Source organism: Micrasema longulum, unplaced genomic scaffold (genome assembly GCF_059751315.1).
Source record: "Micrasema longulum isolate JH-2025_06_02 unplaced genomic scaffold, ASM5975131v1 h1tg000578l, whole genome shotgun sequence".
Lineage (NCBI taxonomy): Eukaryota > Metazoa > Arthropoda > Insecta > Trichoptera > Brachycentridae > Micrasema > Micrasema longulum.
The window spans coordinates 207788-222789 of NW_028277774.1; the positions used below are offsets into that span (position 1 = coordinate 207788).

At 33.1% G+C, this 15002-nt stretch overlaps 1 protein-coding gene across 5 annotated transcripts; it reads left to right on the forward strand.

Annotated features, from left to right (window-relative positions):
* The first annotated feature begins 442 nt into the window (after positions 1-442).
* LOC148280457 (pyruvate dehydrogenase phosphatase regulatory subunit, mitochondrial-like) lies at positions 443-14780 on the forward strand. 5 transcript variants are annotated; one of them, XM_088228343.1, is made up of 10 exons: positions 443-576; positions 3157-3382; positions 5559-5880; positions 7647-7801; positions 9436-9575; positions 9692-9706; positions 10646-11116; positions 11263-11409; positions 12867-13039; positions 14320-14780. In XM_088228343.1, exons 2-10 carry the CDS (start codon positions 3283-3285, stop codon positions 14597-14599), a joined length of 1803 nt encoding a protein of 600 aa, XP_088084469.1. In that variant the 5' UTR covers positions 443-576; positions 3157-3282; the 3' UTR covers positions 14600-14780. The 5 variants fall into 5 exon arrangements, 4 of the variants coding, with proteins under 4 accessions (XP_088084469.1, XP_088084467.1, XP_088084470.1 ...); XM_088228341.1 differs by lacking the exon at positions 443-576 and adding an exon at positions 1562-2578; XM_088228344.1 differs by lacking the exons at positions 443-576; positions 9692-9706 and adding an exon at positions 1562-2578 and having other exon boundaries at positions 9436-9582.
* Positions 14781-15002: the final 222 nt, after the last annotated feature.

Here is a 15002-nt window from a genome sequence, read left to right on the forward strand (position 1 = left end):
GCCGTATTCACATTAACGTGGTGTTTACGTTTTATGTGCTCATTTAAATTAGTAGTATTACCAAAATATTACATTTATTTTTTTTACACACAATGTTTTTTTATCATCAGAAAACTTTTAAAAACTCCTACACGTAGAATTATGACTATTCTTAATTCTATGCTCTCACACAACCAATCTTTTTTTCCCAAATCTCAGAATTTTGAATTCGAAAAAATATTTTATTAATAGCTTGAATGAGCTAGACTACATAGATGAAATATAACAAGTAAAATCAAACAAAAAAAAAACATACATACCACGGTCCTTTGACGATAAGTTATCCTAAGTATGAAAACGCACGATTTTCGTTGTTTTTATAATTTATTTTTCAACAATGTTCTTTTTTAGGGCAATACACTTTTCAAGACTTTCCAAATTCTTCGTCCCTTCCAAAAAGTAATTTTGCTTGAGCTCTTCAACATAGCGTTAAGTTTGGATCGTCACTTCATCGTTTGTTGCAAAACGGCGTCCTCCGGGACATTTTAAAGTTTGGGTACAGGAAGAAGTAGCAAAAGGCTAGATCTGGTGAATACGGTGAGTGTTTGATCAGTTCATAGCCGATCTGTGAGCGGGTGTCTTGTGATGAAAGAGCGTTTTTTGCGGGCGTATTTTCTTCGATTCAGCGTCGAAACAGTCCAATATTGCTGCGAAGTAATCTCCGGTTTTTGTTTCAACCTTTTGCAAGTAATCAAAAAGAATAATGCCTTTCGCATCCTAAAAAAAAATGGCATTGCCTTATCGGCTGATCGGGTTTCTTTGCCTTCTTGGGTTGGCCTTCGCAGTGTTTTCTTTACTGATTGGACTGTTCCGTCACCTCCGGCGTGTGGTAATGAACCTCAGTTTCATCAACAGTGACGTATTGACTAAAAATAATCCCTCGGATCACGTTTTATCTTCGCCAAAAACTTCTTCGAATCCGCCACATGTGGCAAACGCGGCACCCATTGCGCGGATAGTTTTTTCATATCCAAATGTATGATGACGTGTATACGCTCAGTTGATATGTATGCAGCCTCCGCTACCACACGGTTTTTATTCGTCGGTTAGCCATTATTAGCAATATTCTGAGTGACAGATTCTTCTTTATTATATTAAAAAATAAAATAATTGTGAGGCCCAAAGGAACGATATTTTACTGTGCCCGAGATCCTTATCAATCAACTGAGGCCCGCAGGACCAATAAAACGAGGCCCGAAAGGTCGATCATATGAGGTCAGGAAGGGCCGAATTCTTTAACATTACAGCCGACTTTTGCTTGCTAGTAATAATAATAAATATTTATTCTGAACCCTGAGGTGTTGGTGCAAGCTTCTAGGGTTCACATTAAATAAAGTGCATCGTGTTTTAACAAAAATATAAAAAATTACAATGAGATAAAAATAGGTACAAATAGTTATTAAATTAATAACAGTTTTTGGCAGCGTGGCCATCACAATACAATGATAACAAATCTACCGATTTATTTTTCACAATCTACCGATTTTAGCTTGATCGAGGTTGGCAATGCTGCGTAAATGTCAAATCTGAAATGTCAAAATACACAAAAATAATGTGAAAATGTCGACGATGTTGAAATATGTCGGAGAATATTCTAAATCCATAAAGGTTATTCTGAAAATTAAATTTCCTCTTATTCAGAAATAAGAGTTTTTTGTTTGCGTTTCTTCAAGCGATAGAGATTAATATTGTTTTGATAAACATACACAATTAACAAGGGACTTCATGCTTAATTCATATTATTTACAACAAGATGGCATACTTACATGCTCTTCAAAGTACTAGACCTAAGAAAGAAGTAGTCAAAATTTTGAAAACAATATCAAATGGCAATGTAATAACGCCTAGTTTTCTACACACTTCTCAGCATAACTTTGTATCCAAGCAAACAGGATTTCCGAGTCAGTCCCAAGTCGTCATTGCTGGTTCGGGTATTGTAGCCAACTCTGTGGCTTATCATTTATCTCAGAATGGTTGGAGGGATGTCGTTGTTCTCGAACAAAATCGAATTGCTAGTGGGTCTTCGGACTTCAGTTCAGGAGTATTAGGACTATTTAAGCCTATAGCGATGCGAAACTTGATCATGCAGAGCATAAGGTTATACAGACAGTTGTTCGAGTTGGGCTTCGACATCGGTCTCAAGCAAACTGGTAGCATAAATGTAGCTCAGACTAAAGACAGAATGATCGCTCTGAAAAGAAGAATGGCGTATAATATTCCCACCGGGTTGCGATGCGAAGTAGTGAGCCCGAGAGAAATAGGTCAGTTGCATCCTTATTTGAAAACGGACGATTTGGAAGGTGGCGTTTGGATTCCGGAAGACACCATTGCTAATCCGAGAGCTATCTGCATAGCTCTGTCCAAGTTGGCCAAACAGGGTGGGGTGCAGTACTATGAAAATTGCAGGGTTCAGAGCGTGCAGACAGACAACGGCCATGTATACGGCGTGCAGACGGATTATGGCTTTCTGAAATGTCAAGTCTTTGTAAATTGTGCCGGCATGTGGGCTCGAGAACTCGGACTTCATTGTGATCCCCCAGTAGGTACATTTTATAATGCGTGATGTTATTTGTGTGTTTAATTTTATTTCTCCTTTATAAATTTGTAGTAGGTACTTATAGTTTTATTTTAGTTTTTATTTAACTTTTTATGAAAATTTTCAGTTTTCTTTTATTTGTATTAGAAATGCGCTGATAACTTTTTATTTATTATTAGTTTGACGCAATCTAGACTTTGTTTTTTTAAATTTTTTTTTTTAATCAATGCTTTAGTGGTGGTTAGTAATTTTTACAAACACAAGGCTGTTCTTTATTAAATCACGTAAATTAATACCAATATTCTGTCAGTATGCATGCTCAAAGTGAGGTTACAAGCAAACTATATACCTGCGCATGCGTTAGCACTGCATGGAGTATCTTCATCGTCTTTTCCCTCTGCCACATGATTTACCGCTATGAAGAATAGTCTAATGATAATAGAAATTTATGTTTTTTAATATACATTAAATGGTATCTACAAAATTTATTGTATTGAAATGCCAAAATATACAAATTAAATTGCCAATAAATTAATAGAATGGTAGGTATGTAATTTTATATTATAAAATTTGTATTTAAGGTTCGAATACCAGCATATCCCGCAGAACAGTTCCATGTGATTACAGACCAAGTAGTAAATAGGAATCTGCCCTGTGTTAGAGATTTAGATGGCCAGACTTACGCTAGGCAATGGGGTGACCAGCTCATGATTGGATGGTTTGAACATGAAGCTAAACCTGCTTTTGAAGATGACGGTGTCCCCATTGATTGGAAAAATCACCTTAAACATGATTATAATCACTTTAGTAAGGATAATATTTCATTCAATTTTAAAAAAAAAATCTGTTTAGTAAAACATGGACCGCCTCTCAAATTTGTTAAAAGAACATTCCATATTATCGTATTTTGGATAATTACAAAGCACGATTTTTGTGAACGTCTTGAACGTCTTGCAGCTACAGAGCGCATGGACGGTTAGAATTCTAGCCCCCTATTTATATGTGAAAAGGTTATTTTACCATGCATAGTTTTGATTTAAAAATAAATGATCTTTAAGTAGATAACAAAACGTCCTGCAGCTATAGAGCACATGGGCAGTTGGAATTCTAATTTCAGTACGAAATATTCTAATAGTAAATTAATTTAATTTATTTATGTAAGATAGAATACCAAACATCTTGCAGCTTCAAGGCCCATGAATGAATGGAATTCTAGCAATTTAAAAATAATCAAATTTAAATATGTATATATACAGTAAACCCCCTATAGCGTACACTTGTATAAGGTTTTTTCCTATAACGGTGGTCCCCCGTATAACGTATTAGGTCCGTGTCTAACATTGATGACTCATCAGCACATCGCTGCTCTGTCCCAGGGATATTCACATGATGCAGTAAGTAAATATGTTCTACTTGGAATAAATTATGATCACTAAATCGTTTTTTTTTTATTAAAACTTAACATTTAAAAATGTGTTCTATAATTTATTAACAGTGTGGGCCATTGTTTGACAAATATTTTGTCCCCATCACTTTATTTGACGAGTAAGCTATTATTATTATTAGTGTTAACTAACACCATTTAGGTATCAACTTCTCGAAGTGGTCGTAAACTGTGAAATAAAAGAATGCATTTTTTTTGCAAAGAAAAAATCATCTACCTGATTATGATCCTAGTGCTGCACTATGACAGTTTTGTGGTGTGGTCAACCTTACTCACTTTCAAGTATGTGAGCTAAATACATACTTTTTACATATAACATTACACTGAGGCATCCGGACCCGGTCCAACATTCGTGCGGTAGATGTCATACGCATTATATCTCGATGTAGATAATACTTATTTACAAAAAAAATAATTAAACTGTCACGTTGAACTACCCTGCCTGCAAGTTCCGGGAAGATTACGTCATCCCGCGCGAGTCAAGTCCCCCCTATAACGTTCCCCCCAATACCGTGGTACCTATCTCAATGTTAATGGGGGGTTTACTGTATTGAGCAAAGTAGTGAGTTTGTCAAGTGTTCATGATATATTAAATATTTAGAGCGGATTTTTATGATTCTAATGATCAATGTACAAAATACAAGTTTTCATTCATAATAATATTTTTAAATTGAGTCATCGCCTCCGAGTGCACTTTTAACTTTGCGTACAACTCTAGTGTAGTATGGCATAGGTAAAGTCATATTTGTCGTATGTCCCACAGGGCGCACAATGTCTCATTTTCAGGTAATTAAAAATAAACATACATACTTTAACCTTTGTTGAAAATTTATCTGACGTCGCATGATAAAAAAAATAATACCATTACTAAATGTTATTAAATATTCGTATACAACCACTCACCGACTTTTCTATGTCTACCGGTTTCGAGACGTACCCGTCTCTTTATCAGGACACCAATTAAACGTTGGTTTGCAAACCCCACTATACACCTTCACCATAGTTTTTGCACAAACATATAAAACCAGCGTGCTATGAATTTCTGTAAGCAACCCTTACATGCACTGATTAGGTTATGAAAATATTTTATGTTGTGGGAGAAATATTTAATAACATAACTAAGTACTAAGTATGTATGTAGTAGATAAAGAAATTCTAATTTGTGTTAATAAACCATGATTATTATTATTTAGTTAAATTTTGACCACAAACTTAATGCTTAAAATATCAATAATACCATTATACCATCATAATTTTTTGCTTATTTTAAAAATTAATTGGTAAAGAAACGTGGAAAGACCATTTTTTTAACATAAATAATATTATTAGCAAGAGGAAGAAAGCGATGATGACAATTTACAGTTGAATGTAACAAACTGGTAATTTTTGCATGTGTGATTGCTACCAGAAATTGGATTTCAAATATGTTTTCTTAGATCTGAGAAAAATAAAAATATCAAATAATATAATGAATTTGAAACTTTCACAGACATTTTGCAAGGATTTATTTGAATACACATTTTTGTTTTTCTTTTACAGAGCCTTTATGGGAAAGAGCCGTACATCGACTTCCAATATTAAAAAATATTAAGCAGCCAAAACTTATTAATTCGGCAGATAGTTTTACCCCAGATAGTAGATGGATATTAGGAGAATCTCCTGAAGTGAAGAACTATTTTGTTGCGAGCGGAATGAATGGGAACGCATTGCAAGGGAGCGGTGGTATTGGGAAGCAAATTGCAGAATGGATTGTTGAAGGACGGCCAATGAGTGACTTATTGCCGTTTTACCTGTCGAGATTTTTAGATCTGCACAACAATAAACAATATCTGCAACAGCGGATCAAGGAGGTGGTTGGAAGGTAATTTTTCTTAAAGAAATATTTGCACACCTAGATGTTATACTAACATGTAAATTTGTTATTTTTTTAAATAATTATAAATAATAATCCACTTCATTGCCTAGTGGTGTGTTGGCCTACGATATGTGAGATCTTGGGTTTGATTCCCGAAAAGGTTGACTTAAAATATTTCAAATTCTTAATGTTAGTATGTAACCGCTCACTGATGTTTAATTTCTTAAATTTTTCGTTGAAATGTCAAGAACAAAAAAAATAATATTTGAAAACCTGTTTTTACACTACAATATTCCATTATCGTTTTCATCATTCCCTTTCTGCACCTAATGGTGCAAAAGGCACTGCATTGGTACACCAATCGCAGTGTATCTTGATCATTTTTGTTACATGAAGGTATGATGATCAGTCTTACGCAAGTACCAGTCCAGGGACCATGAAATATTCTAATGTAAAAGCACCTTTTTATATAAATGTTTCATGTCAACCATATTGGGAATCGAACCCGAGACCTCTTGCATGGTAGGCAAACGCCCAAATATTCCATAGCTGCCTAAAATATTATCTTCAAATTACCAAGAGTTAATTTAAATACATAATATATCACAATGCAGAAGGGAATTTAGAAGTCTAGACATTTACTGGGCTTATGACCTGTCATTTCCGGGTTTAAGTGGCCACTTTACACACTGTGTAAAATTTACCATTTTGCCTATGTTTGAACATTTGTGTTCCTTCAATTGTTCAATCTTTTGATCTTTGTGAAGCTAAAAAGTTAAATAGCTCTAACCTTTATTGGTGTTTACTGGTGACATTCTGACTGAATTATTTCACCTGCGTACTAGGCAATGCCTGAAAATATTTTTAAATTTTTATATGTCTTCTTGAACCAGCTGGTTTTATCAACAATATTTTTAGTCCAACCTCCTTGGGAGTTATTCATATTAATATATCTGTATCTTAAAGCTGAAATGCCGGAAGTCGCAATTGGTAAATTGTGCAGGAGAGCGGTTTAAAGTTGTAAAACAGTTTCAAATGTATCTTTATAAATAAAAACACAATTTATTGCTGGTTTTTGGATTTATTGGTTTTTGATAACGACACTTAGTAAGAAGAAGATAATAAATGACAAAATATTTTAAATGTGGACTATTAAAATAAATATGGACTTCAATGTTTTTTGTTCTAACCGCCCGGCCTGTAGCAAAAAAAGAATGAATGCACAGTCTATAGATACATAATAGATGCTTAGATAATTTAAAAGTAACGGAAGTAACATTGGTACCGCTTAAATGAATTTACGAATGTTTTTAATTAGTGTTTAAATGCCGAATGTGCTTTTGCGTCTTCGAATATTATAAGCATGTAAATGGACACCATGCTATTCAGCTCTAAAGTATTACTGGACTATCGGTGTTTTATAACAAGCTTTTTCAGTAGTGGTATACCGGAGGACTCAATGTTCTAGCATTAATAGAATCTGAATATATTAACAAAATGGCATTCATAACTCAATTTTGCTATAAATGTGACTTCTAGCGTTTCAGCTTTAAGGTACAGATATTACAACACAGATGAAGAACATTTTATTGAAGGGTAGACATTTACAGGGCTAACAACCTGCCATTGGCCGGTTTAAGTGGCCACTTCACATACTGTGTAACATTCACTATTCTACCTATAGTGGTAAATAAGTGGTTAAAAACAAAGTCGTTTTATATTCATTTTATTATTATGAATTTCATATTTTTGTTTCTATCTTTTTATTTAAGGCATTACTCAATCCTGTATCCTTTTCAATGTGAATACAAATATGCAAGGAAACTAAGGTGCTCGCCATTGTACAGTGTTTTAGAAGAAAGAGGCGCTATTTTTGGAATTAAAATGGCGTACGAAAGGGCTTTATATTTTGACACTACATATGAAAGTAGGTATTAACTATTTATAGAGTTTTTCTTATGATCAGAGCCGGATCTCCAGGTTCAGTTAGCGCAAAGATCCAGACACTTGCTTACAAGGGAGGGGAGACTCATATGCTTGTATTAATTTACAAATATGTTTATTCCCATCCCTTTTCAGTAAGTAACAGGGCACTAGATTCTCTTAGATCCAGCGCTGCTTATGATGTTAGAATTCTGTAGTAAGGTGAATTATTAAAATCGTATTATTAATCAAACACAATTTTTTAATTTTTTGAAAACTTAATCACGAACAAATTTTAAAAAAGCAAAGTTTTAATTTTTATTTTGTTTCTTCAAAAGTAATCTTCATCAAAAAATGCTATTATTTATTTATTTATATATACACCCAATGGGCACTTTAAAGGTCATATCTATACATAGAAAATTATTATAAAAGAAAGTAAGTTATATGATTGTTTTGGCCATGAGGAAGTTCAGTGGTTTTTTTTATTATTTGTTTAAAGACTATTAAACCAAGCCAAATTTAAAAAAATATATATATGTATGGTATTATCAGCGCTATGATTTTTTAAAGTTTTGTATTTCTTAATTCTGCCGATTGGTCCGTTGACTGTAAGCAAACCGGAAATCTTTTACAACTCTTTTATCAGTGGTTGATTAATATGAAATAGAGACTTTAATCTAAGTAGTTCCTTTTTATTGAAATATTTTTTACCAAACGTAAGAAAACAATTTTGTATCCAATTTCCCGTAGGGCTGAAGTTTCTCATTGTCTTCATAAATTTCTTAGTAATAAAACCCACAATTTAAATATTCAAAGTGTGAAACGTTTAAAATAAATGTAGCATTTGGAAAAGGCAAAAATATTATGAATTTTTCTTTTGAATGTTATGACAATATTTTAAGTGAGCCCAAAAATTTTTGTAGACATGGTTGGATTTCTTGCAACTGGATTTTCCAACATAGGCAGTATGGTGAATGTTACATTGTGTGTAAAAATGGCCACTTAAATCAGCCAATAACTATTAGACATTAGCCTTGTAAATGCCTAGACTTCCATATTCCCTTCTCAGAAATGTTATCCCTCTCTGTTGCAATAAATTTCAATCTTCATACTCTCTATTCAATTATGAACTATGCTAAACGCCAAAACAAAATTTTCAGAAGAGCGATTTTTTCAACTTCACAAATGGTTTGTTCTGGAGTATTGTAAAAGCCACAGCATTGTAAAATTGTTAATAGCCAGAAAATCCGGCGAAGAATTCAAAGTATCTTTCAATAATATCCTAGGAGTTTAGGATAGTTTAGATTTTAGATTGATGATTTTGAGTGTTAGGTGTTAAGGATAAACGCAAATTATTAAATAACTGAAAAGTATTGCACTTTTGACATTTAAGATTATAAAGAAAGGAAGGGAATTTCACAAAAAAATTGAAAAAAAAGCATAAAAAAAAAAATGGCATTTAGGATAGTTTAGAATTGAATAGACGATATTATAAATTAATATTTTGTTGTTGTACTTCAAACCATAATGCTGGCATTAAATAGGTTGGAATTAAATTGTTTAATACTTTGTTTATATTTTTTGTATATGGTATAAATTTCAATTTTATGAATATGTATGTTTTATAATTTTCAGTTGGCGATAAACTTCCCAAAATGCCCGCCGGAAGTTTTTACAAACCAAAGTTTTTTAATTTCATGGAAAAAGAATATCGTGCCTGCCGGGAAGGAGTTGGAATTATTGATATGTCTTCATTTTCTAAAATAGAAATAAGTGTAAGTTGTACTACAACCTTTGTTAATACTATGCAATCGACAATAAATTGAATAGAATATAAATATCATAATAAATCAAATTAGATACTTTAAATTCAATATTTTTCATTTTACAGTTGGGATATGATTACGTGAGTTTCGAAGATTCTTGGTAAATTTATGCTTTTCAAAAATGTAGTACATAATTGAAAATTGTAAAACTAGAAGTATTTGTTTGACGTTTTATATTTATATTATTATCATGTTTGTTCTTTTTATATTTTTTGCACCTTTGTGTTTTTTAGCTGAACCAAATATTTTTATGAAATTGTTTATACCTTAGGTAGTTTTTCACTAATTGTATTATTTTTTGTTTTGCTTTATTACAAACATTAGATGCTTTTTTTTATCTCCGCATCAGACAAGCAGCGTTTCGCTGTCGAGACAGTATGATTTTGTACACAAGTAGCATGCAAAGTAGTATCCAGATAGTGCCATAAGGAGATGCATGTGCGTAGCACTTGCAGTTTGTGAAATTCCGGAATGAAAAATCAGCATGATGCTACAAAACATTGGAAAAGACTGGGACTGGTGACAAAATGGTGCTCTTCTGATGCGGATCTTAGTGCATGTCAATACAGAACCGGCGAGAAGGCTTTAAGCACTGGTTTTATACAGTCAGCTCATCTTACACTGCCTATTTGTATTTTGTTGTCTAGGAAATTAAAACCCAATGTACTTATACAGTATGCGCTGCTAAATGTTGTATTTTGATTGCATAAGTTTATGCTTTTGTTCTAAATGTATAATTTTAATTTTTGTATTTTGACATTTCAAGATAAGAAAAATAGTTTAAATTAATACATTTTTTAATTTGTTACTTAAGATTGTTGTTAATGTTACTTATGCATTGATAGTATGAGTGAATCTCACAAAATGAGTTGCATTTTATATATTAATAAAAGGTTGATATATTTTTGTACTTTATAAACGTAAATGGTAAATATGTAAGCTAGTTTGTTTTGTGTTTGCATGTTTTTCCAAAGATAGTTATGTTATTTGTCTACAATTAAAATAATGTAACTTTTTAGTCTGGACGAAACGAAGTAGTTGAATACCTCCAAAATCTATGTTCTAATGATGTCAATATACCAGTCGGTGGTCTCGTTCATACGGGAATGCAGAATGAAGATGGTGGTTATGAAAATGATTGTATGCTTGTAAGACTAGGAACAAGCAGCTATTTCATGGTCTCACCAACAAGCCAACAGACCAGGATTTATGACTGGATGTCCCGACATTTGCCAAACGATCACTCTGTCAATCTCAATGATGTGACATCCATGTACACAGTTATCAATGTTGTTGGGCCTAAATCTCACCAATTGATTAGCGAACTATCTGACACAAGAGTGAACATTTCACCCTTCACCTTTAAGTATTTGGACTTGGGATATGCATCGGATGTTTTAGTCATGGCGTTTACTCACACCGGAGAACCAGGATACTGCCTTTATGTGCCTTCAGAATATGCATTACACGTGTATGGAAAACTCATGTCTGTAAGTTATTTTAATTTTATAAAAATGTATTTCTTGCCCGGTTTGTCCTTTTCTAATAACTTTTTTTCAATTAAGGTTTCAACTTGTTATTATGCTAATAATCTGTATATATATGTTTAATTTTGTCCTCTTACTGATTTTTTTAGGTGGGAAGAGATTACGGAGCCCGTGATGTTGGAACTTTGACACAAAGATTTATGAGAATAGAACGATTTATTCCATTTTGGGCAGAAGAACTTTCTAGTGCAGTTACACCATTTGAGGCGGGAAATGCCTTTAGAGTGAAATTAGATGTAAGATTATTCATTCTTCATCATTTTCAATCAATCCAACAACTGCAGGGTATATAGATCATTAAATTAGTCACCAGTGTGAGCGAAAGATAAGATAATCAGTTTACCATTAAAACTACATTAGCAGATACAACAATCTAGTCCAAAACATTGACAAGAGGTACAAATAATAACACATGAAATAACATCCAGGTGAACACTTACAACCCCGATTAAAAAATATTGATTTAAATATAATGACTTTATTCAAAGGAGAATAGAAATGCTTTTTGTTTCAGTTTCTTGACATTTTCAAATTGAATATAACCAATTGTTTTTTTTTAAATAAAAAAATATTTATAATGTTTATTAACCAGCATAATGATGTTTACAAGCTGTTAAAATATTAAAATTAATTTTAACCTTATTTTGATAATTATTGAGTGTTGGTGTCTAAAAAAAAATATTTTTTGCTTAATTCTCGCTCCGTAAAGTTTAGCCAGCAGTGTTTAGTATCAGGTAAATAGTATAACTATTTGTTTTTTTTTCTGTGACGGATCTTTTGTTTTTTTTAAGCCAATCGACAGACTTATGAGAGCTCTTACAGGTTGGCATTAATGATACATAATACAATCGATTAACTTAACCAAAATAATCATAGAATATATCTAAATGTACAATGGTATGGTCATGGAATGATCTAGGCAAACATGGCAAGTGTGTCATCTGAAGTAAGGAGTGATAACACCGCTTGCTTCTACATCGACACTACTGCTTAGTGAGATTTTGTTAACTGTTCTGAGGATGCTTGGCAAAGGGGAAAAGAATCCAACGACCAATCACCGACAAGCCATATAAATTGGCTTGGCGAGTCTAGTATTTAACAATTTATTTGTCATGACCGCATACTTTTATTGTATAACAATATGTTTAATTAATGTTAGTAAATATTAGTATTCAACCACTTATCGACTTTTTGTCAACCGGTTTCGAGACGTACCCGTCTCTTTGTCAGGACACTCACTACACCAACATGCAAACACTAAAATACACTATCACCTTTACCGTCACTGTAGTATTTATGAAAAAATACATAAATTACATGCAGAGTTACCGGCACTAAAATTAGGTTAATAATATTTTAACTAAATATAAATATTAGTGTATGTTCAGACATGGTGGTGTTTGCATCCCCTTTAACTCTGCATGTAATTTATGTATTTTTTCATAAATACTATTTATACTATGGTGACCGTAAAGGTGATAGTGTGTTTGAGTATTTGCATGTTCGTGTAGTGAGTGTCCTGATGAAGAGACGGGTACGTCTCGAAACCGGTAGTCACAAAAAGTCGGTAAATGGTTCAATTCTAATATTTACTAACGTTTAATAAAATGTTTAACCACAGAATTAATGCTTTGAACATAAATATGTAGTACAATATGTTTATTTTAAATAATAAAAAAATGTGTTTTTACAGAAAGAATACTTTATTGGAAAATACGCTCTCCAGCATCAAAAAGAAAGGGGCGTAACTAAAAAATTAGTAATGTTCTATTTAAACAATTTCGACCCCGACAGCGACGTATGGCCGTGGGGCGGAGAACCACTATACAGAAACGACCAGTTTGTGGGAACTGTTACTTCTTCGGGGTTCGTTGTTTTTTCATCTTTTTAAATAACCTTATTGCTAAGAAAGTGTAATTTTGAATTTAAATTTAGCTATGTTATAATCGTAGATGAAGGCGGCTTTTTTAGTTTTGGCGGTTATGTCGTGACTGATTTTTGCATGCATCGCCCTTTATATAATTTGTTAATTATTATTATTTTATTAAGTTTAAGCGAGAAAGCTGATATTTATGCTTAAATCTATTTTAATAAAAGTTAGCTGTTGGCACACTTTAACTTTTCTGAAACAAATCTAGCCCATTTTTGAACCCATTGAGATCAGCTCTTGTGGCAGCTTGTTCCAATCATCAGCAACCCTAATGCTCTGGAAATGCTTCCGTGGATTTAGATTGAATCTCGTTTTCTCCAGCCTGAGACTATAGCCTCGAAGACGAGCATCTTATTTAAGCTTGAACATGGGATCCAAATTTGGGCAGCTATAGTGACTGTTAAGTATCATGTATGTCTCTATCAGGTCACCCCTTTCTCGCTGTTTCTGCAGCTTTGTGAGACAGAGTTTCCAGTCTCTCCACATATCAAAGCCGTTTTAGGCTCGGCAACAATTTTGTAGCTTGTCTTTGGACTCTTTCCAACAAGTTGATATCCTTAACAAATTAGGGATTCCGTATCTGAAATCCGTATTTTAGAGTAGGTCTGATACAGGTTTTGTATATTTTTAGTAGCATATTCGGTGTTTTTTTAGGAGAAGGTTTTTCTTTTTATCAAGTAGATAATTGAATTGATTTTTTTTGTTTTGACGTTGTTGCGACATGTCTTTTTAAATTATCTGTTATTGTTATTTTGAGGTCTTTTTGTCGTTTCACAGCTTTCAAATCTACACCATTTAATTTATACATAAGTTTGGGGTTTTTCAAGCTGACATGAAGAACTGTAGATTTGTCAACATTTAGTGTGAGAAGCCATTTCTTGGTTCATTCATGAATACTGTCCAGGTCTTGCTGTAGTTGAGTGAGTGAGTGAGTTTGCATACAGCTTTGTAACCAATCTGTAAAAATTTTGGACTTTGAATGTATGATTGCTGGTAAATCTATAATATAGAGTATGAAGAGAACCGGATCAAGTGCAGATCCCTGCGGAACGCCGCTTAATACTGGTTCTTCACGTGACATCAGTTCATCACCAACTCGAACTTGGTTAGTTCGTCCTGTAAGGAAGTCTTCAATCCAGTCGTAAACCTTTCCCCGGATTCTTAGGTGGTCTAGTTTGGCTAACAATATTTTAGTTTAATGCTTGAATTTTTTCAGATATGGATTTACAACAAACAGAATGGTATGTTTAGGATTTATCCAGAAACCTGACCTCATTCAAAGCAGAAATGTTGTGAATGGAACTGTTCCAGAACATCAGCAAGTTATCACGGATCAGTATATAATGGATAAGAGTGCCGACTACCAAATAGATATTGCAGGGCACAGATTCCCCATAACTCCACATGTTTATCCCCCCGCTCTTCAGAACGAAACCATTGGAGCAAAAAAGACGTACCGTCCAACAGTCGTAGAGTACATAACAAGAAGTGTGTAATTATTGTAGAAGGATTAATGTACTTAGTATATTGTTATTCAGAAGCATCATTTTGTAAATAATGCACATTAATATTTCAGTGTTCAAGTTTTTATTATTCAGTGCAAAATTATACCCTCCTTGTGGCTGTATGACAATTTTCATTTATTGTTAAACAATAAAGTAAACCAATAAAAATAAATACATTTATTTGACATAGACAATAGCCTCTAAAAGATGACAAAAGAAGATGAAATTTAGCAACGTTTTGAGTATGTCCAAATGTTGTAGAGTGGCTGCATTTCTTTCCTAGGGAGTTATAAATTTATCGCAACAGAGAGGGAAAACATTGTTTAGAAAGGAATATGGAAGTCTAGGCATTTACAGGACTTAAAGTCAACAGATGAAAGAGTTAAGAAAATGT